At 39.2% G+C, this 27,420-nt stretch overlaps 1 protein-coding gene across 1 annotated transcript; it reads right to left on the reverse strand.

Moving 5' to 3' along the window:
• Positions 1–2,979: 2,979 nt before the first annotated feature.
• FUT8_12 (Alpha-(1,6)-fucosyltransferase) lies at positions 2,980–27,210 on the reverse strand (the record flags this gene model as incomplete). Its single annotated transcript, XM_051219234.1, has 4 exons — positions 2,980–3,312; positions 4,944–5,216; positions 18,514–18,618; positions 27,115–27,210. The coding sequence occupies 4 exons, from the start codon at positions 27,208–27,210 to the stop codon at positions 2,980–2,982; spliced, it is 807 nt and encodes a 268-aa protein (XP_051068427.1).
• Positions 27,211–27,420: the final 210 nt, after the last annotated feature.

The raw sequence follows: 27,420 nt of genomic DNA on the forward strand, positions 1-27,420 counted from the left end.
TCCTTACTCGGTCAATAAATATATCTCCGCTGTCTCATTACGGCTAACTTCAGAAATATTATTCATCACATAACAGTCTTAAAAAGTGAAGAACTGATATGACCTCTAGTAATAGTTAAAAAACACTACTTTTAATTACTTATAGGCATCATTACCAAGGTTTGATTTGATAATTTCGAATAAATTGAGCATTGGGTTGATTGTTATAAATAAAAATAATATGTTTGTAAGAAAATAGTGTAAGCAAGATATAAATAATGAGTTGTTGGAAGCTTCTCATTACGAGTACATATTAATTATGAATATTCGACTATTATTATTATTATTATGAAACTTTGGTATTGTAGTGCATAAGTAGTATGTAATAACAATCATGAGTGGAGAACGTAGCAACAGAAGTGTATGAAGGTCAAGTGAAAGAAGAACGAAAAAACAGAAACGCAAATAGAAAGAAATTGTGACTTGAAAGAATGTGAAGGTTAAATGATGGAATTCTACAATAGAATTATTTAGTGTATAATTGACCTTCATACACTTCTGTTGGTACGTTCTCCACTCATGATTGTTATTACATACTACTTATGCACTACAATACCAAAGTTTCATAATAATAATAATAATAGTTGAATATTCATAATTAATATATACTGGTAATGAGAAGCTTCCAACAACTCATTATTTATATCTTGCTTACACTATTTTCTTACAAATGAATATTGATTCATGTAGTCAATTAATCAATTGTAGTCATAAGATTAATTAGGTCACTATTTTCCTTTTAGTTATATTTTATAAAGTAGTGTTTATTATCACATAGGAACAAAATGAACCAATCAAAATAAGATAACTTTCTATTATTATTTTGATTTACTTAAGGTAACTCTAATCTATTCATCATTCAGTTACTCATTCAATATAATGGTCAAACATACAATTGATTTTCCAGGTTTTTCATGGTGGTCTAACTTCTATTTGATTAATTTTGCTTAGTTATTTGAATATTTACAGTTATGATTTGTGAGTTTGTCTAACTGTGGCAATGATTTCATTATGAAATTTACAAACGATATGCTATAACTTAAAGGTTTTTTAAAATTTCATCCAACGAACATTGTATTCACACGTTAATTTTTCCCAGCAGGAACACATTATCATGATAACATTAATATACAAAGTTGAAATTTCAATAAATAACTATTAGATTTTGTCAGATTAACAATATAGTAATTATTGGGTGAACAACTAGCCAAATACATTCTCGTATTTGTGAACATCACCACTCATGCTTGACCACAAGACAAAAGAAATTAAGAAGTTGTATGTTGACTCATTTACTTGATACTGGTCATAATTTCGATAAAAATTCAACTGCTTACAACCAGGAAAAAGAGAAAGGGTGAGAGTAAGCAAACTTTGTAATTGATCTCAATGAACTATTGCAGTCTAATCATTTAGAATTAGGTGATGCAAGTCAACAATTTCGTTCATTGGATGATATATATTACTTCGGTGGACAACAAGCCTCACCATATGAAGTATTAATATCAAGCAAAGAACATGGTTTATCTCCTGGTGATTTAGTCCACTTCCATGGTAATCATTGGAATGGTTACGCAAAGGTTGAAAAATTGAATACTAATCGTAAAGTAATGGCACCAGCATTTAAATTCTCTCCAAGATTAATAACTGCTCCTATGATCGGTGCACATGGAAATCGGTCTGAATTTATTATTGATTATAAATAATTGTATTTTTCTAAATAGGAAGATTATTTCGTTCATGTTTTTCTTCTTTCCTTTGTACCACTAACTTACTGATTTATGGTTTTATATTTGAAAGACATCGAACCTCATTTTTTTATTGTAGCGTCGATGCTCTCAGCTAAAGACTTTACAGATCAAGTTGAAATTGATCTACATATGGCTTTTCTGACTTCATTGTATACACGCAAATGTTTATACACATATCCTGTGGTCTTGATGTGATATATATTGACTGCACAATTGTATGATTGGTGTTTGTTTGTGTATCGTGTATACCATGTTTTGTAGCTTAGTGTGTAGTGTACACATTAGAGACGGTGTGCTTTATGTACCATTGATGTGTCTGATGTTTTAATGAATCTTCTTGTCTATCATTCTCTCTTCCTTGTTGTCCAGATTAAAAAAAATTGTTGGTTTAATGTTGACATATGCCAGTATAATATGAACTGGAGGAATGTGTTGCTCTCTGCTATCGATCTTAGTTGGTCGACGGAATAGAGTGTTAATCATATGTGAAGAGATTCCACTACCTCACATCTACTTGAAGTTTTTGCTGATCATTTTATTCAGAAGGTGAATGAAAGGTTCACAATTAGACTATCCAACCCAGAGAATGAAACTCCACTGAAAGAATCCACCTAAACTACAAATATTTACCATCTGACAATCATCTTCCGTTATCTTCGGGGATAACCGGTTACATAAAACGAAATTAGTGAATATGTTTATTTTTCAGTAAAGTTTGTAAACTATGACATGTCAGATGAGTGAGTTATTGTTTGGTACTTTAGATATCGATGTGGAATGCCAACAACAGATAGCTTTCTATTTTTGGAATGATGCTTGAATGCACATATCACGTCATATTTTACAAATTACACACCACACTACACTACACTACAACACATGGAATAAACGATACACAAAAAACAACAACAAACAAACACCAATCATACAATTGTGCAGTCAATATATATCACATCAAGACCACAGGATATGTGTATAAACATTTGCGTGTATACAATGAAGTCAGAAAAGCCATATGTAGATCAATTTCAACTTGATCTGTAAAGTCTTTAGCTGAGAGCATCGACGCTACAATAAAAAAATGAGGTTCGATGTCTTTCAAATATAAAACCATAAATCAGTAAGTTAGTGGTACAAAGGAAAGAAGAAAAACATGAACGAAATAATCTTCCTATTTAGAAAAATACAATTATTTATAATCAATAATAAATTCAGACCGATTTCCATGTGCACCGATCATAGGAGCAGTTATTAATCTTGGAGAGAATTTAAATGCTGGTGCCATTACTTTACGATTAGTATTCAATTTTTCAACCTTTGCGTAACCATTCCAATGATTACCATGGAAGTGGACTAAATCACCAGGAGACAAACCATGTTCTTTGCTTGATATTAATACTTCATATGGTGAGGCTTGTTGTCCACCGAAGTAATATATATCATCCAATGAACGAAATTGTTGACTTGCATCACCTAATTCTAAATGATTAGACTGCATCAATTCGTAAGCTAATCGACAAACCTGTTACAAGAGAGAATAGGGTAAAATCGAAAGGAGATTAAAGCCAAACTATTAAAATAAATGAACGAAATGAGGATAGGTGCCAATACCATGGTTTGACTTGATCATGTGAAATGAATTGAGGATTGAGTAGATCGCTATTAATAAAAATAATATATTTGTAATACCCTTATGAGTAAGAAAAAAATAGGGTTCTTAAATTTCTGAAGTTTCGTGACTCAGTGTAAGACAATTCTTTAGAGAATAAATAACCAAATTAAATAAACCCAAGTTTAAATAGTACAAACGAACAAAGCAAGAATATTAATGGAAGGATAGCTACAAAAATGACTGTTGATAATATACAGATAAATGCCTATTAATGAAATTCAGTACTTTGCATTTATCGTGTTTGGGGCTAATCGACTATTTATAATACGAGGTAAACAAGCTTTGGAATTTACCTTTGGTACTTTTTGTCAGTATGAAACCACTACATGTTGATCCTCTAGCTTATAAACTTCCATAGAAAATGTGAAGATATTTATAAAAACAACTTATAAATCAACAATGAATAATTAGTTCAGTGGGAGTAATCAACAGATCGTGAGTTACAATGAAACTGCTATATCGGGATAAATATAAAACGAAAGAGAACTTTCAGAACGATCCTACATGAAGTTATTGTTGACATTTTTGTTGTTCAATTCTTAAATAGTTTAACCGTCACATTTTTGTATTCCCCACTTGTAAGATCTTGTTTCGTCTTTCCTATATCAAAATTAATTTATGAAGGACCTACCACTCAGTTCTCTTCCATTTATGGCACAGTTGTGCCCATATTGTAATTCATTAACTCTATTAACGTGTGGTCACGATTTCGCTCTATATTATTATAAGAGGTATTCATAGATTCGAAACGTATAATCAGATACTATCTGGTTGTTGGGTTGTTCTCTATTTTGTTTATCAGGCAAGCAAGCATGGGAAACTGAGTTCTGGGCCAATAATTAACTAGTTACTCTTGGATGTTATCTCACATTCAGCATATCAATGGTTAGCTGACGGTCCTTAGTACTAGATTTATAGTTTAGGCGAACTAGTTGATGCTCGGACTAGATCAGTACAACTGTTCTACTGCCCTATAGTCCGGTCTGATAGGTCCAAAATAACTAGGCAGTAAAATCTGTTTATTTTGACCGACACATTAGAAACTAAATGCATACATGTCAAAATGTATTAGAAGTTGTAACACTGAATGAAACTAGGAAGTAGTAATTTCCGAACCCAAGCGAATCCCACTTATTTATCAAGTTAACGTTTCGAATACATATTCAAAGACGTTCTGTAGTATTTCGATTTCAAATCACTAGGATAGTCAACATTTTATCTCGAATTTACTTAGAACGAAACATCGCTTAACAAACCGATTTTTATCCACTTTATACATAAATCTATGTTACTCAGACAATTATCAGCTCGCAACATCACAAAATTAAAGTCTAACTCGAAGGTTATGAAGTTAAGTCAGTTATAATCAACGTAGGATCAAGAAATGATCGGCATTCAGACAAAGCTGGTTCGAATTTCACATCATAGACAAGGGATTACAAGTTGCCATGATCGTCATCAAAACAAGAAATTTAACTTACCTGTGAAGAAAAAGTGCAAACTAAATAATTCGTTCTTGATAAAGCGAACACGTCAGTTACCACACCCATAATAGAATCTTCATTTTTTCGTCTGAAGACAGAAGCTGAATTAGCACGTCCGCGATTACCATAAAATATATAGTTGGGATACTTTAATTTAGTTTCATTAAATACACTAGGGTCGTCTGTAGCTATATACACACGTCGTTGTACTGGTTTTAATTGGTGATATACATTATGACGAAACGGCGATTTGATGTCATTTCTCCACTCCTAATCGAAAGAATTTATGAAACTTATTTTATACCAAAATAAAAATTACTAGATTATGTAACAACAAGATTTTGTATAGAAAATGCAAGATAAAAATATCAGAAGTCAACCAACACTGGATACATTGCTCGTTTCACAATGCACAGAAAACGTGACTGATTACAAACCATGTCAGGTATATCCACATGTCAAAGAATTTCTATAACTTAAGAAAAAGTTTACCAGCTCTGATACAGAGTACATCAATAATCATTAACTTGATAAAATAGTTTTGTGTCCTCGTATTTATTAATCCACTGCTAGTTAAAATGTTGAAATTTCTGTCTACATATTTGGCGAGCAATAAATATAACTGAACAACACTGATTTTAACTAGATTCTTATTAGGCTTTACTCCAATATATAGTAGCAATTACTGTTGAGCAGTACAGTTTCGGAAAAAAAAATTCACAACAGAGACGAACTGAGTGGATTGAATCTTCACAACTAGAAATATAAACATTATTTAACTAAAACAACTCAGAGACTTGAGGTAATTTCAGATAGTAATTATTGACCTATAATAGGATTATTAGACTTTGAGTGTGTTAGCTTATAAAATGAATATGTCATGTACTTTATTTGCAGCGATCATGATTAGTTTATGAGCTGAAACACTGTTGTGATGTCCGAATTTTAAAAAGTGGTTAGCTTGTAGTGACTCACATTCATCACGAGAACACGACGGGTTTAATAAAACCAATTATTATTATAACCAACTGTACCAGTGTTTGTTTTAATGTGCTTTTGTTTAACTGTGCTAATTATAGCCATTTTGTGCTTCCATTACCTTCCATCATTGTTCCGCGGTTTTTGGTACTGTTCCCACGTACTCCTTTCTCCTGCTTCCACTTGTACCATTCCTTGGCACGATCTTGGTATTCGTTCAATACCACGAAATCGCCAACCAAATAAATCTGGTTACGTTCAACCTTCGCCTTCTGATTTACATGGCACGTGTTTCTTGGTAGCGGTGTTCATAGTTAATCTCGACTCGACACCACGCTACAATTTGTGACCTAAGTTCTGGAACACGCCTCAACCTCTGGTCAAATCTTCTAAAGAAGCCAATTCGAAGAGTCTATAGTTTATCTATCCACGTCCGTCGTATATTTTCATATTATCTTTTAATATTTAATAAACACGACATGACGGATAGCGACAAGAATAGTATTAATGTTATAGACTCAGACGTACAGGCCATTCACCTTCGACCTGTATCATTCATTCCCCACAACCCAGAGGTTTGGTTTGCTGCATTAGAGTTTCAGTTCGAGACTCGTCGCATCACCAGCCAAAGGCAAAAGTACGCCTTCGCTCTCGAATCACTACCCGGGGACCATTTAGTAGCTGTACGTGAGGTCATCCTCAATTCCAATGTGCCCAATGTTTATGATCGCCTAGAAGAGGCAATTCTCTGACATTTCCTCCCATCGAGGGAGGAACGATTGAGGAGATTGTTAGCACGTCACCCCCTGGGTGATGCTAAACCAAGCCACCACCCCACGCGTCTGCAATCTCTTGCAGGACCAACAGCATCTGACTCGGAAATAGCTAAGGAATTGTGGCTCGAGTCACTACCAGCTCATATCCAACCTACTGTGACGGCACTGCTCGAAGACGCACCGCTTAACCAGGTAGCCCTCATAGCAGACAAAATTTTAGCGAGGACTAATAACAGAGACAGCTATGTAGTTGCTTCAACGGCACGTCCTAATGTGGACAGGTACGCCGATCACTCCCCAGCTCATGGCGACAGGGACGGGTGTATTTGTAACAGCTTAGGTTGGTTGGTTAAGAGTTGACCCCAAACAACCAAGCATATGCCAAAACAGTATTGTTCAAGTACTCATTCACTTCCTTATTTTGTATAAGCGTTATATTCCCTAATATCTTATATTGAATGTTGAGAGCCTTTGTTTGTCTGAACAGATAATCCAACGCTCCACTGTGACTGCGCGAAGATCGAAATAAAGACCTATTCACTACTTCTCTGGTTTCTTCTATCAATAGCACGAGGGTTACCTTAAGGCACGAAAGTGGTGAGCCCTTTTTGAACACAAATTCAACCTCATTTCTGTTATTAACATTTTTTTACTTAATCGTAAAAGTAGACCTGATTATCCGTAAACTAAGTTGAGTATATAACTAGTTTATCCCGTATTATCTTAAGTTTTTCGTGTTATAGTAACCATTTTTCGTGCTAACTTTATTGCTATATTTGTCACATACCTCATGTCAGACTCAATAGAAACCCATAATCTGGAGGATTTGTCACCAGTGGAGATAGACACTGTTATGACTACGAAATCTCGACTTCCAGAATTTGATCGTAGTGATCCTGAATTGTGGTTTGCTCAACTAGAGCATCATTTCACGAGACACAATATCAAATCTGAAGGGATTCGCTATCGAGACTTGTGTTCTATCCTTCCTCCTTCAGTCGCCAAAGAAGTCCGTGACTTGATTTTAGATCCACCATCACCACAACCATACACCATCTTAAGACGAGAGATAATGAACCGTTTATCATTATCAGATAGTCAAAGAATCCAAAGACTTTTTCAAGGTGAAACACTAGGTGATCGGTCGCCGTCACAGTTTTTACGTCACCTCCAAGTCTTAGTGGGTGATAACACAGTGGGTGAAGCAGTCCTAAAACAAGGATGGATACAAGCTCTCCCATGCTACGTCCAACACTGTTTGGATGCACAAGATCCTGAAACCTCATTATCTCATTTAGCGTGTATAGCCGATAGAATAATGGAAAGAGGTCCTCCAACTGGATCAGGCACAATAAATCACACACAAAAAGTAGAATCAGCAAAAGACCCCGTCATAGAAGGACTCATTGCGAGTGTTAAGAGTCTCACTGAGGCTGTCACCAGAATGCAAATGGGTCATACAAGCAGGAGCAGGTCACCACAACGACCACGATCCAAGTCACAAAACAGGTCACATATGTCCAGACAATCTGGGCAGTTTTGTTGGTACCACTGGAAGTTTGGTGTCAACTCAACCAAGTGCATGCAACCATGCGCCTGGCCTAAACATAATTCTAAGACAGCGGGAAACGAGTAACCCCTCCCCAAGTCGCGACGACTGAGGAGGGGCGCCTAAACAGTCGCTTGTTTTATGTTAGAGACAGAAACTCTGGCTTGAATTTCTTGGTGGATACTGGCGCTGCTCTTAGCATCATCCCTCAAAATAAAACTGAGATTAGTCGAGAAACATCATCAATTACACTTCAAGCTGCAAATAAAACTAAAATTGCGACATTTGGGCAGAAAACTTTAACCCTAGATTTGGGGTTCAGGAGGCAATTCCCTTGGGTTTTCACGGTAGCCGACTTAGATCTGGCAATACTGGGGATGGACTTTCTAGAGAGATACGAATTTCTAGTTGATACCAAGAAACGGCGATTAACACTAAAAGAAACTTCGTATTACACAAAAGGCAAAGAAAGTCACATCAGCTCTCTTAACTTGATTCAAACTCCTCCAGTAACAACAGCGAAATTCCAAGATATACTCGCGGAATTTCCAAACTTAACTAAACCAAACCCACAGCCTTCCAAAAACAAACTAAAAGTAAGTCATACTATCAAAACCGAAGGTGCACCGGTTTTTGCAAAACCCAGGAGACTAGCACCAAATAAGCTCAAAATCGCTAGGGCCGAGTTTGATTATATGCTACAACTGGGTATTATCCGTCCCTCTGATAGTCAATGGGCATCCCCTTTGCATATGGTCCCAAAGAAGAATGGTGACTGGCGACCGTGCGGGGATTACAGAGCCCTCAACCGTCAAACCGTACCAGATAGGTACCCAATACCTCATATCCAAGATTTCACAAACGGTTTACAGGGTATGAACATATTCACTAAAATTGACTTAGTCAGGGCATATCACAATATCCCAGTGGCTGATGAAGATATTCCCAAGACAACTATTACAACACCCTTTGGCTTATTCGAGTTTGTACGCATGCCATTCGGCCTGAGAAATGCGGTACAGACATTTCAAATATTCATAGACAACCTACTTCGAGATATGCCATTTGCGCAGGAGTATATAGACGACTTGTTAATTGCCAGCCCCAATTTGCAATCACACGAACAGCATGTACAAGCAGTGTTGAAAAGACTGGATGAACATGGAATAAACATACATCAAAGTAAGTGTGTTTTCGGTGTTCAAACTTTAGAATTTCTCGGTCACACAATAAGCTCAGAAGGGATTAAACCTATCAAAAAAGAAGTGGATACCATCAAACAATACCCCATACCTAGTTCTCTAACACAACTGAGAAGTTTTCTAGGTCTAATGAACTTTTATCGCAGATTCATACCAGGTTGCGCACAATTAATGCAACCTTTGACAGATTCACTCAATGGAAAACCAAAAGAATTCAAACTGTCTTCTGACGCCGTCGAAGCTATTAAACAGCTTAAAGATAAATTAGCTCAAGTAACTACGTTGATGTATCCGAATTCTCTTTCCCCACTTGCTTTGATGGTGGATGCTTCAGATAAAGCAGTAGGCGGTACCCTTAACCAACTGGTTAAAAACGCCTGGAAACCAATTGCTTTCCTCTCAAAAAGACTCGCTCCAGCAGAGACAAGGTATTCTACCTTCGGGCGAGAACTTCTTGCAATCAACCTAACCATTAAACACTTCCGACACATGTTAGAAGGCAGGGAATTTATAGTCTTTACGGATCACAAACCATTAACGAATGCACTAAAAGCGAGAGCTGATAAATACTCACCTCGAGAAGTCCGACACCTTGACTATATATCACAGTTCACAAGCGATATCCGACATGTCAAAGGTCAGGACAATCAGGCGGCAGATGCTTTATCTAGGCTAGAAATGAACATGCTACAGCAGTCTACAGTAAACTTCGAGACGTTAAGACACGAACAAGAGCAGGACCTAGAATTACAAAACCTACTTAAAACAAACAATTCAAGTCTTAATTTAAAACAATTCCCATCACCTATCGATGGTATTCTAATTTATTGTGACACGACCAAGGCAATGCCGCGACCTTTCGTTCCCAAAAATATGCGAAAGTTGATATATAATAACTTTCATTCTTTGTCTCATCCTGGCGCGAAAGCTTCAACAAAACTAATCAATGCCAAATATATATGGCCGAATTTACAGAAGGATGTACACAAATGGGTTAGAGAGTGTTCAGCATGTCAACAATCAAAGATTAATCGTCACACAAATTCACCCATAGGTGTTTTCTCGCAACCAGATGCACGTTTTGCCCATGTGCATATCGACTTGGTAGGTCCTTTACCACGTTCAAACGGTTTTAATTATCTGTTTACATGCATAGATCGATTTACCAGATTCCCTATAGCCATCCCGATAGCGGACATCACAGCGGAAACAGTAGCCAAAGTTTTCATGCAGAACTGGGTAACCATTTTTGGTACACCCATAACAATAACGACGGATAGAGGAGCGCAATTCGAATCCGAACTATTTAATAACTTGGCTAAACTTCTAGGCTCCAATAGGATACGCTGCACTGCATATCATCCTCAGGCTAATGGGATGGTAGAACGTTTTCACCGTCAGCTAAAAACCGCCATTATATCTCACTCAAACCCCAATCAGTGGACAGAATTCCTACCATTAGTTATGTTGGGAATACGAACATCTGTCAAAACTGACGCACAGTGTTCAGCTGCGGAACTGGTTTTCGGAACAACTCTAAGACTACCCGGTGAATTTGTTAACCCTAATACTAACAGTCGAAAACTTAATTTAGAAAATTATGTAGATCAACTACGGGACATGTCTAAACTTAAGCCGATTAATACTCGTGAACAATCGCGCGCCGTATATATACCTAAAGACCTAAGCAATTGCACGCACGTCTGAATAAGACGTGATAAAATAAAAGCACCACTCAGTCCTCCATTTGAAGGTCCTTTCAAAGTCGTCTCAAGAAAATCTAAATATTTCGTGATAGAAAAACATGGAAACATCGACACAGTAAGTATTGATAGGCTAAAGCCGGCTTATCTAGATCATGAACCACCATACGTGTTGTTAGATCGTTTAACTGACAAATCCATTACGGAATCGAAATGTAAAGATGATAAATCTTTACAAATGACTAAAACGGTTCGCTGGGCACATCCAATTAGTCAGTCAAGGATGTTGACAGTTTCGGCTGCAGGATAAAATCTAACCACGCAGCTAATCACACCCTACATCTACTTAAAAATATTTTTTTTTCCTCATTCCGCCTCACCGACAACTCCCCAGTCCTTTTACCTTTGATATATAAGTGTTATGTTAAATTTTTTTTAAATACTGGACACATAAGCTAGGTATTCCGAAACGATGACTGAGGATTTTAAGCAAACTCATACAACTGACACTGGCAAATACAACGAATTCAAAAAGCAACCCAGGCGAGTTTTATAATTTCTTTTTCTGGTTAATTAACTATGTTGGCTGTACTTCTTATATATTTATATACATTTTTCACGTAGACTGGCTATACATATATACCATATGAACTACTTCTAAAAGTTTTCGGTTGAGGATATGTTTAGTAGCTTGATACGATTAATACTACTATTAATAAGTAGTTTTCTAGACAAAACATTTTGGATTAAACCATGGTCAAGTACTTATTAAAGTTCTCATCATTTTTTTCATGTGTAGGAAACTTACGTGGTAGGACTCTAATTTATGGACGAGCCAATCAGAAGCGTTTAAGGAATTTCAAGGTCACGGCGATAAGTTCAGTGCGAGATGCTCACATTCAGTCGTTTTACAGCAGATTTTAGAGAATAGGTGATCGTTGAGAGACTATAGCAGATGGCACTGTCAAGAAGTTCCTGTGTCTGTGACTGCGGCAATTAAATGACCGCAGCACGATGTGCAGACTGCCGCGATGACATTGTATTTCGTTGTACTATATGTTGTAGAAAAAAATCTGCTCGAACTGGCACTTTCTTTGCCCGGTCACGGCTAAGGCTAAGACAAACCATGATAATCGTTGCAAATTGGATCATAAAGTCTCCAGTAACATTAGCTGCGGCCATACCGATGATTGGAAAGCGTATAGATGCCTCTCGAGACTTGGTTTTGTGCATCATGTTGTGGTGCACAAACGTCATTTCTTTGATCCAACGACGGGGTGTCCATACAAACAACATTGAGGGCATGTGGTCTAGGCTGAAGTATTTTTTAAGACCCTATCACGGCTCCAGTGGACGATTATTATGGAGTCATATGGACGAGTTCTTATACCGCATGCACCATGATTTCAAAACTTCTGAACCTATATCAAACCTCAACAAGTTCTTTAATAATGTAAAAGAAGAATATCCATTATAATTCATCACTTTTTTATAATATATTTTTACTTTAAACTAACTCTCTTCTGATTGGCTGATGTCCTCAAGGTCACTTAAAAATTCGTTCAAAGGTCGTCCATAAAGTAGTTTCACCATATTCAGATTTTTTTTAATTTCTGACATTTAAGAATCAATAACCGTGAAGATATAGTACAGTGCGTTACGGTAAGGTGACTTCAATCTTTCCTTACACCAATTAATCACTCATAATACTAATGAGTAATAGGACTAACACACTTCTGAGGTGCAAACCAATTCGTTACTTGGATGAATTGACGAAATGCTGCTTCAATATATCATACATACTTAGATCAAACCAGAAAAGAGTATTTGACACAACTGTACTTGATCCTCATAATCTACACAATTTTTTTCCTCCTTAACCGTATATTCTTTTCCGTTTTGTTGAGTACAATTATGCACCTTTGGTTACGTACCTGGTTATAAAAGGCGGTCGTCATAGGCCCAAGGTCATACATTTGATCGGGTTTGAGTACAACTTCTAGCAAGTTTACACTTTTACATATATGCATTACGAAGTTTTTTTCATGGTTTTTCGTGCACAAGATATCTACACTATGTCTATTTCCTTCCAGAATACCAGTCCGTTCTGGAGACCAAGCACTTACATGGAACCGAACAATTATCAATTACATTTATGTATTTCCATTGTGTATCTTATTATTTTATGCAGGCAGTGGAGCAGTTCTTCAGGTTTGCTTGATTTTTACCATTACCTTTGAAGTAGATTCTTCTTTACCTCTAACTTGAGGGCGACTCAAGAGACAGGTGAGTAAACACCTGATAGCCGGTCTGAGCATGGAAAAATCGTACCTCACCAACACGGTGTTGGGTAGCCTGCTCGCGGCACTTCCTCAGATATTCTTGTCCCACATTCCCACATTTTCTCTTGAAAGCATGCAGCAAACCGTCAGCGATAGTTGTAGAAAAAATCACATGCTACAAAATAAGATGACAAGCTAGTAAATGAAGAGACATCCATGGACTATCGTTGACAGCGTCAGTCGTCACTGATTGTAAGTCAAACAGTGAGCGAGTTGATAATTTTCCCTTGGGATGAGAAATAGAACTAAGGTGTTTTCGATAGATAGGTTAATCGAACCGACGTTCCTACGGAAGTCGATTCAAGGGGGAAGCTAATGTAACAGCTTAGGTTGGTTGGTTAAGAGTTGACCCCAAACAACCAAGCATATGCCAAAACAGTATTGTTCAAGTGCTCATTCACTTCCTTATTTTGTATAAGCGTTATATTCCCTAATATCTTATATTGAATGTTGAGAGCCTTTGTTTGTCTGAACAGATAATCCAACGCTCCACTGTGACTGCGCGAAGATCGAAATAAAGACCTATTCACTACTTCTCTGGTTTCTTCTATCAATAGCACGAGGGTTACCTTAAGGCACGAAATATTCACACACGTCTTAATTTTCGAGACCGTTGTAACGTACCCCAACCCTACGTCTCCCGAGCTCGCTCAAGTTCTCGCAAACCCGCCACCACTTGCCCAAAAAGGGAATCTTCAAAGCCACGCCGAAAGGCGGCTCCGGAAGCGAGTGACAGTTGGTGCTGGTTCCATAGGTCCTCCGGGTCTGGCGCCCGACGTCGAGCACCATGCTCATACAAGGCTGGAAACGCCGGAGCCGGTGAATAAAAGCGGCCGTACTCGCCGGCCCTTCTCCCCAGGTTGGTCGCTTATTCTATGTGCGTGATTATCGCACAAACGCTAGGTTTCTAGTAGACACTGGGGCCCGAGTCTCTGTCGTACCACGAGGTAGCAGCAAGTCACAAGCCACAGTGCTTCGACTACGCGCTGCGAATGGCTCAGTCATTCCTGCCCACGGTACACGACAACTCTCGGTCAACCTGAGCAACCGACGACGGTACCTGTGGACGTTCATCATTGCTGATGTTCCCACAGCCATACTAGGTATCGATTTCCTACAGCACTATGAATTGCTTGTTGATTCACGTAGGCTGCAGCTAATCGATACTTCGTCGAACAGCAAATTCATGGGCTGTAAAGCCCACATGAACGCGTACCGAATCCTCGGCACTTTTTACTCGCGTGACGATAAATTCCACGCTTTGTTCGAGAGATTCCCCGTACTCACTAAACCACTCGAGGAGCTTCCATTGGTGACCAATCGTGTGGTACACCACATAGTCACCCGTGGACCGCCAGTCACGGCACGACTTCGCCGAGTGGCACCGGACAAATTAGCTTTCGCTAAACGTGAGTTTGACAATTTACTAGCTACTGGTATTATTCGTCCTTCTCACAGTCCATGGGCCTCTCCTCTACACATGGTGCGCAAAAAAGATGGGGTTAGTTGGAGACCATGTGGCGACTACCGAGCTCTAAACGTAGTTACGCGCTTTTATAGCTACCCCATCCCCCACATACACGACATCACGGCATCGCTCAAGGACACGATTATCTTTTCTAAGATCGATCTGGTACGAGCATATCATCAGATCCCACTCGCTCTTGAAGATTTTGAAAAATCTGCTATCACGACTCCTTTCGGTTTGTTTGAGTTCCTACGAATGCCATTTGGATTACGGAATGCTGCTCAAACTTTTCAAAGGTTTATCGATAACATTGTACGAGACCTCGATTTTGTTCACGTCTATATTGATGACCTGCTAATCGCATCGTCAAACGTACATGAACATTATCAACATCTTACGCTATTATTCCAACGCCTTTCGGATAATGAAATAGTAGTTAACCCAGACAAATGCGAGTTGGGTAAACGAGAAATAATATTTCTGGGTCACGTTATCAAGCAAGAGGGTATTCTACCTTGTGAGGACAAAGTGCAGGCAATAAAGGAGTACAACGTGCCGTCCTCACTCAAGGAACTGAAGGCTTTTTTCGGTTTGGTTAACTTCTACCGTCGTTTCATCCCACAGGCGACAGAACGGTTAAGACCACTAACCGACTTACTTCGCGGCAACCCACGCAGATTAGAAATGAACGATTCTGCACGTACTGCATTCACAGAGATCAAAACGGCTATTGCTCAAGCCACTCTTCTCGCCCATCCCGATCCGTCAGCCACGCTTAGTATAGCGGTTGATGCATCCGATGTTGCTATAGGAGCAGTCATGCAACAAAACATCTCCGGTAGTTGGCAACCCCTCGAGTTGTTCTCACGACGCCTTACTACCACGGAGACGAGGTATAGCGCTTTCGGTCGCGAGCTGCTAGCAGCCTACTGCGTCATCAAACATTATCGGCACGCAGTAGAAGGACGTCGATTTGTCTTATTCATCGACCATAAGCCCTTAACGTATGCTTTGCATACCAAGCCTCATCGCCACTTACCACGAGAGTGCAGACATTTGGACTATATCTCCTAGTTCACGACAGACCTTCGTCACATCAAAGGCAAGTCGAACTGTGTTGCCGATGCTCTATCACGAATCCAAACGAATGCAGTTACTCTGCCGGTGCTCGATCTTCCTGCTATGGCCGCTGCCCAAGCAAACGATCCCAGTTGTACAAAAGCACCACACTCTACGTCCCTTCAGTATCAGGAAGTACCTCTAGCCACGACTTCTGGCACCATTCTATGTGATACGTCTACAGGTCTTCCTCAACCCATCGTACCCGCTGCTTATCGCCGTCTCGTATTCGATGCCCTGCATGGATTATCTCACTCAGATATCGCAGCCTCATCGCTGCACGATACGTCTGGCCGTCCATGAATAAAGATGTTCGTATGTGGGCTAAGCAATGCTTACAATGTCAACGATCAAAAGTGCACAGGCACGTAGCCGCCCCCTTGGCACTTTCGCTACGCCTGATGCTCGCTTCGATCACGTTCACTTAGACATTGTAGGACCACTGCCACCATCGCATGGGTATGATCACATACTCACGTGCATCGACCGCTTCACCAGATGGCCCGAAGCTATACCCATCACGTCTATCACGGCGGAGACAGTTGCTCACCGCTTCGTAGAACGATGGATAGCTCTATACGGTTGTCCCTCGACTGTCACGACTGACCGAGAACAACAATTTGAGTCCGCATTATTCTCCTCACTTACTCGGCTGCTTGGTACGGAACGCATACGCACTACCGCCTACCATCCAGCTTCAAATGGTTTAGTTGAAAGGTTTCACCGTCAACTTAAAAGTGCTCTTCGAGCACACGAGAACGACAACTGGTACGAAGCCTTATCGCTCGTCTTCTTAGGTATTCGAACGAGCTTAAAGGCAGATATCCAATGTTCCGCCGCTGAACTTGTATACGGCACGACATTGCGTCTGCCCGGAGAATTCTTCACACCACGGAGCAGACCTAATTTCGGTAAATCAGACTACGTCCATCGACTGTCTGCATTTATGCGAACGCTGTCTCCGGTGTCAACTCGAATACAACATCGACAGGTCGCTCTCCCTCGAGAGTTATCTACCTGTTCACATGTTTTCATACGAGTAGATTCGGTACGCAAACCTTTGCAACAACCTTACGAAGGCCCTTTTCGCGTGATCGCTCGTCACGAAAAGACCTTCAAGGTTGATCGACACGGCCGCGTCGAGATAGTCAGTATTGGTCGTCTCAAACCAGCACACGTTGATGACAGTGCCCTATCTGATAACCTGAGATTCAATGATAGACCTATCAAACCTACTAGCGGGATCCTCAAACCACCTTCAGGTCCTACGCTAGATACACCTGAGACCTCATTCTCACGTCCCGGTCAGCAGCACGCGTCATCTGCACCGTCTACGGACGAGACGACAGTCTCACGTCCAGATCAGCAGACCGCACAGTCAACAACCGATAAGGTGTAGGATTATTCCTATGCTACACGCATGCTAAACTCTTCTCTTTTTTTGATTTTCTTTTTGTTCCCTGAGCCCACGCCTTCGACCATCTCCATTTGGTTCCGTCGACTTCAGTCAACTTTAGCGAAAGCTGGATTGGCCATCCACGCACTTGTCAACGCACTCAGTCGATATATTGGTTTCGAATGCTTGGCATACGCTTGGTCTCGAACTTGGTCGTTATGGTCGCTTCTGGTTCATCGGCTCAACGTGGTTTCGTCCTACGTCTGCAGCGTTTCTGGTCCGGACCCCTACGAACGCAATCTTCAGATTCTGGATACAAACCACTCTGGTGTGGCATGCAAACTCAAGCAACAAATACAGCACATCGCTCCTGGTACCGTTCCCCGAAGAAGACCTTCGTTGGCAACTCGACGATCAACGATCCCTTTCCTGTTTCGCCAATTCTTCCGTCCTACAATCACTCGTCAGCCGATCAGTCCCACGATTCAAACCGCTATTTATCGAAAGTGTAAACCCTTTCTAGCGGGGGGCTCCTGTAGTGACTCACATTTATCACGAGAACACGACGGGTTTAATAAAACCAATTATTATTATAACCAACTGTACCAGTGTTTGTTTTAATGTGCTTTTGTTTAACTGTGCTAATTATAGCCATTTTGTGCTTCCATTACCTTCCATCATTGTTCCGCGGTTTTTGGTACTGTTCCCACGTACTCCTTTCTCCTGCTTCCACTTGTACCATTCCTTGGCACGATCTTGGTATTCGTTCAATACCACGAAATCGCCAACCAAATAAATCTGGTTACGTTCAGCCTTCGCCTTCTGATTTACATGGCACGTGTTTCTTGGTAGCGGTGTTCATAGATAATCTCGACTCGACACCACGCTACAAGCTAAGAAAAACTACTAAGAAGCCTTTACTCGCAGATGTATTCACATGATGGCCAGTGGACAAGGTGAAGTCATTTCTCGATGAATCTTGGTTACAATAAAACAGTTACAATATACATGAAAATTAATAGTTAAATACTTACTTCAGTTCTAGACATCATTTGACGTTTGGCATCTATGAATTGAAAATGGCTCTCAACTTCAGTCATATATTCTTCTAAACTATGAAAACTCGCTTCAGTATTTATCTAAAATCGTACAAAAAAACGAAATGGTTAAGAAAAGGGTTACCTTAATAATTTATTCACATAAATCACGAAAGGATTAGACGAAACAGTGCTTTTTCATATTCATTAAGGTTCACAAAAAGTAACTTGTTCACTAACTATAGAAGGTATCTACCAACGAGTAGGTCAAATGTTAACCACCTAATACTAGGACCGAAAGGTTTATTGCTGCTTACATGAATTACTCAGTAAAATAAGAAAAATCTGAAGGTGAGACAACTAAACACAATGTTGCACCTGGTACATGTGTCAATCGCTTTAAGTTGACATAACACGTTAGCACAGTGAGATAAAATTATTTCAAGATCAATCTCAGAGTATTAGAAGTAATAACAGTACCAGCAATATTAAGAAAAATTAGGTAAGAAAAAACAAGATATATGTATGGAGATGAAATACAAAAATTATGTGGAATTTAGAAATTTGAAATCCAAGGGAAGATGAAGAATGGATGCCTTTCAGAAATTGCGAAAGATTTTGAGTCATGTCATTCAAAGTCCTTAACCGTTGGTTGCGAGAATCACGTAGAACCCAAACAGGCAGTCAAGATCTACCTACATGATTAGGCCAATTGTCAATGACTTCACAGACTAGTGTCACGTCGTGACCTGTTCACAACTAGATTTCCTCCAACCTACTCCTACACCAGACACTGTCGAGGTTGACAGTGGGCGGCCATATGTAACACACGTCACAACCACCTTTACCGGTGGATATTTATTGTTTCATCACTTGACTCCCCATCATTATCAAGTTCCTTATCCCCAACACCTTATTCGGTGGTCTCAAAACATACGAGCAATAATTCAAAGACATTTACTATCGAATGCTAATAACCTAAGAATATCCTCTATTTTTAATGGCCATACTTCACACCCACAGATAAACGGATCGAAATGCTGAGCAGTAAACTCGCCCGTTAGTTGCCAAAAGGATAGCTCGCCTACAATGTAAGTGACACAAGTTGTCAAAAACCAGTCGAGCATTTGGAATCCGTGCGTAGATATTGTTAGACACCAGCCCAATAAAACTCAGAGTCGGTCAGTATTAGGAGGTGTAGGAAGGATTTGAATGTGACCAGTTTGGCCTCGTGTGTTGTTACGGGTATGAGCGCTGATGTCACTTCCCGGCTGCCCACACCGTGTGTTTTATGACTTATGTTCGACTTTTATCACGTGGTTTATCCACCAATCAAAATACGACTTATACAATCTTAACACTGTGCCAAAACCAATGACGTTTGACCGGTATGAACGGTCTAGCGTCCTTATTGGTCCTATGTCCGCCTAGCCCGTCTACTTGACTCCAGCTTTTACAATATGAATCGAATCGAATCATTTATTTCAGACATACTGGATTTATATATCAAACAAACAGACCGCAACGCACCATAAAATAAGAAATAACATTTGTAGACAATAATGCCAAAAAGTAGCTGTGGACGTGGGAGACAGTAGTCAATAAACTGAACATAGCTTAAGAACAGTAAATCGTACAATAACAAATTATAGGTCAAAATAAAGCTTATAATAAGGGGAATATAAATATACATAATCTAATTATTGAATAGTTATACCATAATATTAGTCAATTAATATGTCTCAGAAGTTAGTCGTGACTTAATCTTCGCTCGGATATAGCATCGTGAAAGGGTATTTCTTGAGGAACCTGAAAAGGAAGTTTGATTAATAAAGCAAGAACAAACATTGATGCAGAACAGTATGAATTCATAATATTTCGAGGTTTCTCGTCAGCTGCTTACAGCCAAATATGTAATAGAATTTTACATTGAGATAAGAAATATATGTATATATTATGAATCCGTAATATTCTGCATCAATATTTGTTCTTGCTTTATTTAAATTCATAAAGGGAACTAATTGCATGAAAGTTGGAGTAACGTTGGCCTAAAAGACCTGGGAGCGTGACCGCAGAGCCCACGGGACAACTGCTTGAAGTCGGTCGCGCACGGCCTTTTCGTGAGAGGTTTTGAATGTGTTAGCTCCGTTCTTCAAAGGGCCTTACCGCCGGAGACGGAAATCCGTGAGGTAAGGTGAGGTGTGACATTTTTAGGGTCAACCTTTTTAACCCCTTCCTTCCTTGTGAGAAGGCGGTATCGCTGTAGACGCTGGTTGTCCGAGGGAAACACCTTACTGCTGTCACAACCCTCTGCAGTCAGCAGTACGACTTCGCCCTCAGACCTTGAGTTGCTGCTTTTAGTCTTACCGTTCTCCAATCGACCTGCCTGGCATGGTAGAACCTACAGCAACATATGTTCCAGCCAATATAGCTCAATTGGGTCGTCACGATAGGCAAGCCCGACCATTGCGTCAAGGTAGCAGCTATGGTCGGGATAAAACTCATGAAACTCTCATGATAAGTGAAGCGGTCGCAGAGCAATCCTGGAGCAACATTTCTCACTATTGTTTAAGGCGGTTAGGAGACTGCATTTTTCAGTCTTCACTAAACAGAACTATACCATCTGCGTATTCCAAGTCAACAAATAAATATCCTAGTAAAAGATCAATAACTAAAACGTTAGATGAGAGCGTCATCTCCAAAAGAATGTCTATGATGAAGTTAATTAAAAATGAGAAAAGCGGAAAATCCTGACAAACACCACTTAAAATTATCAGTTCTGATCACAGTCGACTTGACCAGTAGCGTTTAGGTTGAGACTCGGAACAATCTTGATGTACTTCCTTGGTACGGCTTTCAATGACAGACACTCCAACAAAAACTCACGACCAACGGCGTCGAATACCGCCTTAATATCAAGGGATACAACCATAGTCAGACGTCAAAAAGTAATTTTTGTTCCAGAACCTACCAAAAAGTAAGTATTCAGTCTATAAATCCATGTTCAGGTATGAAACGAGACTAGATTTTTCAGGTTTGCTCTTTCCGAACCTTGGTTAAGAGTTGAAGCTGATATTTTAGGCACTATATTGGTTAAACTAATTCTTCGATGATTGTCACAAAATAGTTTTTGTCCTTTCTTGTAAACTGCGACGACTAGCGATTGAAACCAATCAGATAGAATCACGTCCAGTTCCAAAATTCTAGCTAAGATATTATTCAATCTAACTGTTAAAACTGAGCTGCGATCCTTGAAGATTTTCGGGACTAATCCAACTGCACCTTTAATCGTTTAAATTACCTAAATCCATTCTTATTTTAGCCCAATATTAGCTTATTAATTTTACGGAGCTTCTTTAATTACCCACATCCTGTCGAAATTTCATAAACCTATATTATAATCATTTTGTTACCTCACTGTTTATTCGCTGTTTATACTTCTTCACGACGTTGAGGACGATAAAAATTATTCTACTAACCATTCAAACGATTTCCTTGCAATATCACTTATACACGTAAAATGCAGAGAAAACTAGCAAACACTTCGTTATCTAAATGACTTTACAGTTGATTTCTCATTTCATGACGTATGAACCAATTATTGACCACCGGCTACCATGCGACTGCATCTCCTGACTTTGTTCCACTGCCTTGTGGATGAGTCGAAGGCTCGAGGCGTGGCCTCCTAAGGAAACCACCTGTTTCGGTCTGGGCACCCGGGTAGTATCACAGCCCATACACAAATCAAGTGACTTGTGTAGCGCATATGTATTCGTTGCCCCTTTGTACCAATATTTATGTGTTCAAATAAATGAATCATTTCATCTAAGAAACAATTCTCAAACGATTTCAAAATTCGTTAGAAATCGTCAATAAACTTAACAGATTAATATTCTTCTCCACTATCATTTTGCCATGATGCGGCTGTTATTTCAGTTTGCTGTAAACCAATAAGATATATTACTCAGTGTAGGATCCAAACTACGGTTTGGATGTTGAAGAATAGCCGACCGGGGATTTTAGACACGCGCCCTTTCCCGTCGAAATCAGAACAAGTAATCGGGTAACTAGCGGTTCTATTATTCATCATAAATTTAAATGTAAATCGTTACCTAAACAAATATTACCACCCGGCTATTCAACCAATAATTGTTCAATAAATCAAATCTAAATTACAATAAATAAAGAAGTTGATAGAAGATGAGGGAAAATTACCATTCACAACAAATGAACGTTATTCTATCCTGACTGGATAGAACACACACAAAAGGAGGAGCAAATCAATATGGCTACCGCCAAGAACAAGTGTCAAGTAAAACAACACAGATGCAGTTCAGGAAGAAACACAAACTTAGTGAATGCGTAAGAAAAACAAAAACTATAAAAAAAATACAAGTATTAACAACTCAAATGTAATCAAAATACAACAATGTACAACTAAGGGAATCAATAGGGACAAAGTACAAGTATATACATGGAGGGATTTTCACCAACACATAAAACCTTCAAAATGGATCTTACACCGGTCCCCAAAATCCCTCCATACCACACAAGCTACCTTGATGCCTATGGTCATGGTTCATTATATAACATACCATACCATAGGAACGAGTAGGACTTACAACAGTACGCCTACTCGACCTAACTACATTAATAACAACAAAGACTAATCCAAAGCTTCAAGGAGACCTGCTTCACTTGTTCTCTGGTGATCAACAATAACACTTGTGGTATAGACCTAATCACTCTTCCCCAAATTCCACCCATGCTGTTGGATGAGGGCCTCGCTGACAATTCACTATTTATCTTCTGCTGATTCGACTGATGCACAAACTTACTTAACTCAGAAACTGTCACCACGAAGCTTGACGCACTGTCACTGTAAATCTCCGGAGGTTTCCTTCTTCTTCCAATAAAACGTAATAGAGCCATTATAAATGAATCAGTAATCAAATTACACATCATTTCAATATGTACTGCCCATGTTTGCAAACAAGTAAACACATATCCATACCCTTTTTCTAATGATCTTCCTATGTGTCCTTGTTCTTTAGGACAATGTCTGATTATCATTTCCGTCACTAAGTGTCGACTGGGTAAAATTACAGGATGTTTAAAAGCATTTGGGAAATCTGAGTATCTTAGTCGACCTCCAACGCAGAGTAACCCATCAAGCATCATCAACGATAAACCTTTCAGATCATCATGACTTACTACTTTACTGCTGTTTTTAAATTCACTAAGTAATTCTCCATACACTTCTTTCTGAACCATCAATAAAATTTTACGCTTGGCAATCTCAAGCTCTTTTACCTTTAAACATCCTAGATGAACGGATCCTTCATGACTCGGGGAACGAAGTACCATCAGGAATTCGATGAACCTTCTAAACCAGGTTACAGCTCTGACTAATTTCAACCACTCGGAATAATAAGAGAGAATAGATGTCATGTTGTACTTCATACTACTCAAGTTAACCACAGTAGTTTTTCTAAACTCAATATCGTCAGGAGTAGGTTCCGGACGGTCAGTGATTGTTATATAAAATTCGTCATGCAATAAAGTAGGACATTTGAACCAAGATTCAAGATCGGTCATTTTTTGTATACTTCCTCTACATAATAATTCACTTATATGCTTAACGAAACTCTTTGCTTGATCACAAGTGGGAATGGATATCAAGCAATCATCAACATATAAATTATTCTTGACAACATCTACAACATAACCATCATAACCGTCAAAGAATATTTGGGTCGTCTTATTCAAAGCAAAGTTCGCACGAAACGGCGAGGATGTGGCATCAAATGCATGGGATGTCATTTGAAACTCGGATGGTTCCCTCGACATGTCTCCCTCCTGCCACCACAGAAATCTTGAAGCTCCTCGATCAGACTCAGGGACCTTCACTTGCATGAACATTTCTTCAACATCTGCAGGGATTGCAACTGCCTTCTTGCGAAAACTTATTAATATACACCTTAACTCAGCGGTGGTATCGGGTTCTTGATAAATCATATCATTTGGGGAACCCCTTGCAAACTGGGCGGCACAATCAAGGACCACTCTAAATTCTTCTGGTTTTTTCATGTTTAATACTGCATGATGAGGTAAATACCATCGAGGGCGATAATAAGACTGCAGATATATTTCAAAGACCCTCTCCGCACAAGTCTTAGTAAAATCACTTTCAGTACTTTTGATATATCTGATGTGCAGACTGACATCCTTCGACAACATACCCTTCAAACTTCGTAATCTACGGTTTGCTACTTCATAATTATCCATTCCCATATCTGGATTCTTTTTCCATGGTATAGAAACTACAAAATGACCGTTGTCGAAGCGCGTGCCACCTTCCACAATCTTTATAGCCACCTTGTCGTCTACTGATAATGATTTATCACTTGAATAAGCATCTGAAAACTCTACGTCATAAGGCTTACGTATTTCGTTCTCTAATGTCTGTATCTTACTGGTATGATTAACAACTCTTTTCCTATATTCCGGGCATGATTGCTTATAATTTACGACGTTGCTTGTAGAGTCAGTGTGCAGCAGAGCGTGATGTCTCCTCTCACAACTGTCAACGTTACAGAGCCTTGTCATCTTACATTCATTAACCTTATGTCCTTGTCTAAGACAGACGAAACAAATACCCTTGCTTTTAGCGTGAGACCATCGGTCTTGAACTGTAAGCGCTAAGAACTGTGGACATTTATAAATAGCATGGTCACGGGAACACATACTACATTTAGTTTTCGCTGCCGAACTATTCCCTTGCTCCGATTGCACGTGACAGTTCGTCTTTACGTTATGTCCTTTTCTTGAACGATTTGCTAACCGTCCAAATCTACTAGAAGCCACTCTCGCACGCGATGCGATAAACTGAGTGAGTTCGTGAAACGTAGGCTCTCTATCATCTTCGGTCAATTTATACACACAGTCCGCCCACTGGGCTTGCATAGGTTGAGGCAAGAGTCTCACTATTCTTTCCAAAGTAACTAAAGAATTTAGATCAGAGGTATAATCCATCTGTTCCAAGACCATAGCACAGTTTTCCATTTTAATAGCCAAGTTTGATAGTTGCTCTCCGTCAGTATAATCAAAATTCACAGCATTGAATAAGTCTTCTAGTGTCTCTCGAGCGATTACATGCGCCTGTCCGAACAAACGTTTTAGAATTTCCCTTGCTCTCTTATAACCAGAGGATGCTTCCATCATGACACAACCCTCAATAGCTCTTTTCGCCTTGCCCTTACAATAGTGCATCAAATAGAGCAAACGTTGGCTATCATCAGTGACTCTTGACGCTACATAGGTCTCAAATTGCCTTATAAATATCCAGTACCCTCTCGGCTGTCCATCGAAATAACTCAATTCAACCTTTGGGAGTTCTAGACCAACAACAGGCGCTATAGGCGAAACGCTCTTTCCTGGTAATTCAAGCCTTTGCTTCTCCTTTAAACTAAGATTTTTTACGTCATCTGTCATCGAATTAAGACTAGAGTCACTACCATGATGATCAACCCTATTCCAGTCTGAACCATGACACTTAAGGACATCAAAAGGCACTCGATTGGTTATAGGGGACTCTTCATTAACATCAACGAACTTTGAGCTTGATTTCCTTCGACGATTAGTTGGCATCATAAGCGAGACGACCAAATATTTCCAGAAACGATAATCAAAACACGCGAACGCTTGCCAAACGACTTCGGCCAATTAATAATTGTTTAGAACTGTAGGATCCAAACTACGGTTTGGATGTTGAAGAATAGCCGACCGGGGATTTTAGACACGCGCCCTTTCCCGTCGAAATCAGAACAGGTAATCGGGTAACTAGCGGTTCTATTATTCATCATAAATTTAAATGTAAATCGTTACCTAAACAAATATTACCACCCGGCTATTCAACCAATAATTGTTCAATAAATCAAATCTAAATTACAATAAATAAAGAAGTTGATAGAAGATGAGGGAAAATTACCATTCACAACAAATGAACGTTATTCTATCCTGACTGGATAGAACACACACAAAAGGAGGAGCAAATCAATATGGCTACCGCCAAGAACAAGTGTCAAGTAAAACAACACAGATGCAGTTCAGGAAGAAACACAAACTTAGTGAATGCGTAAGAAAAACAAAAACTATAAAAAAAATACAAGTATTAACAACTCAAATGTAATCAAAATACAACAATGTACAACTAAGGGAATCAATAGGGACAAAGTACAAGTATATACATGGAGGGATTTTCACCAACACATAAAACCTTCAAAATGGATCTTACACTCAGTAAAAGTTATTTCACCCAGTTCACAGTTTGCTATACTATTTAAGTTACCTTACCGTACCTCTCCACATTGTTTAAATCCTTTCTAGTATACCACTGATTAGATTTGTTCTATGAAATTGAAGTAATTCTCCGGTAGTCAAATATCTTTAATATGGCTAGGGAAACTTGTACATCGACATGAGTTATGTTTTATAATTAGTAATTTTACTCACAAATCTAACCGTAAATAATCACTTCGTCACACTAGTTAAGTAAAAGAAAATGAAAAACTGTATGATAAGAGTACACAAACTCACTTTATCCGTACGTCGGACATGAATACCAACAACTGGATTCTCATGTTGATCGTCGAATATTTTAAATTCTTCAGGGAAGTTAAACGATGGACGCATTAAAAATTTACCCAACTGACCAATGAACCACACAAATGGGGCACCATGTAAACGCGCAAGTAATTTGCTCAAATGACCGGGAACAGCTTGAGGGATCCAATCAAATGAAGAGCTTATTGTTTCTATGTGCGGACACGTAATTGCTTGATAGGTATTAAACGCCTTCCCATCAAAAACTACGAATGAGAAAAGTCAAGAAAAATTAACAAA

The sequence above is a fragment of the Schistosoma haematobium genome, chromosome 2 (assembly GCF_000699445.3).
Source record: "Schistosoma haematobium chromosome 2, whole genome shotgun sequence".
NCBI classification, from domain to species: Eukaryota; Metazoa; Platyhelminthes; class Trematoda; order Strigeidida; family Schistosomatidae; genus Schistosoma; species Schistosoma haematobium.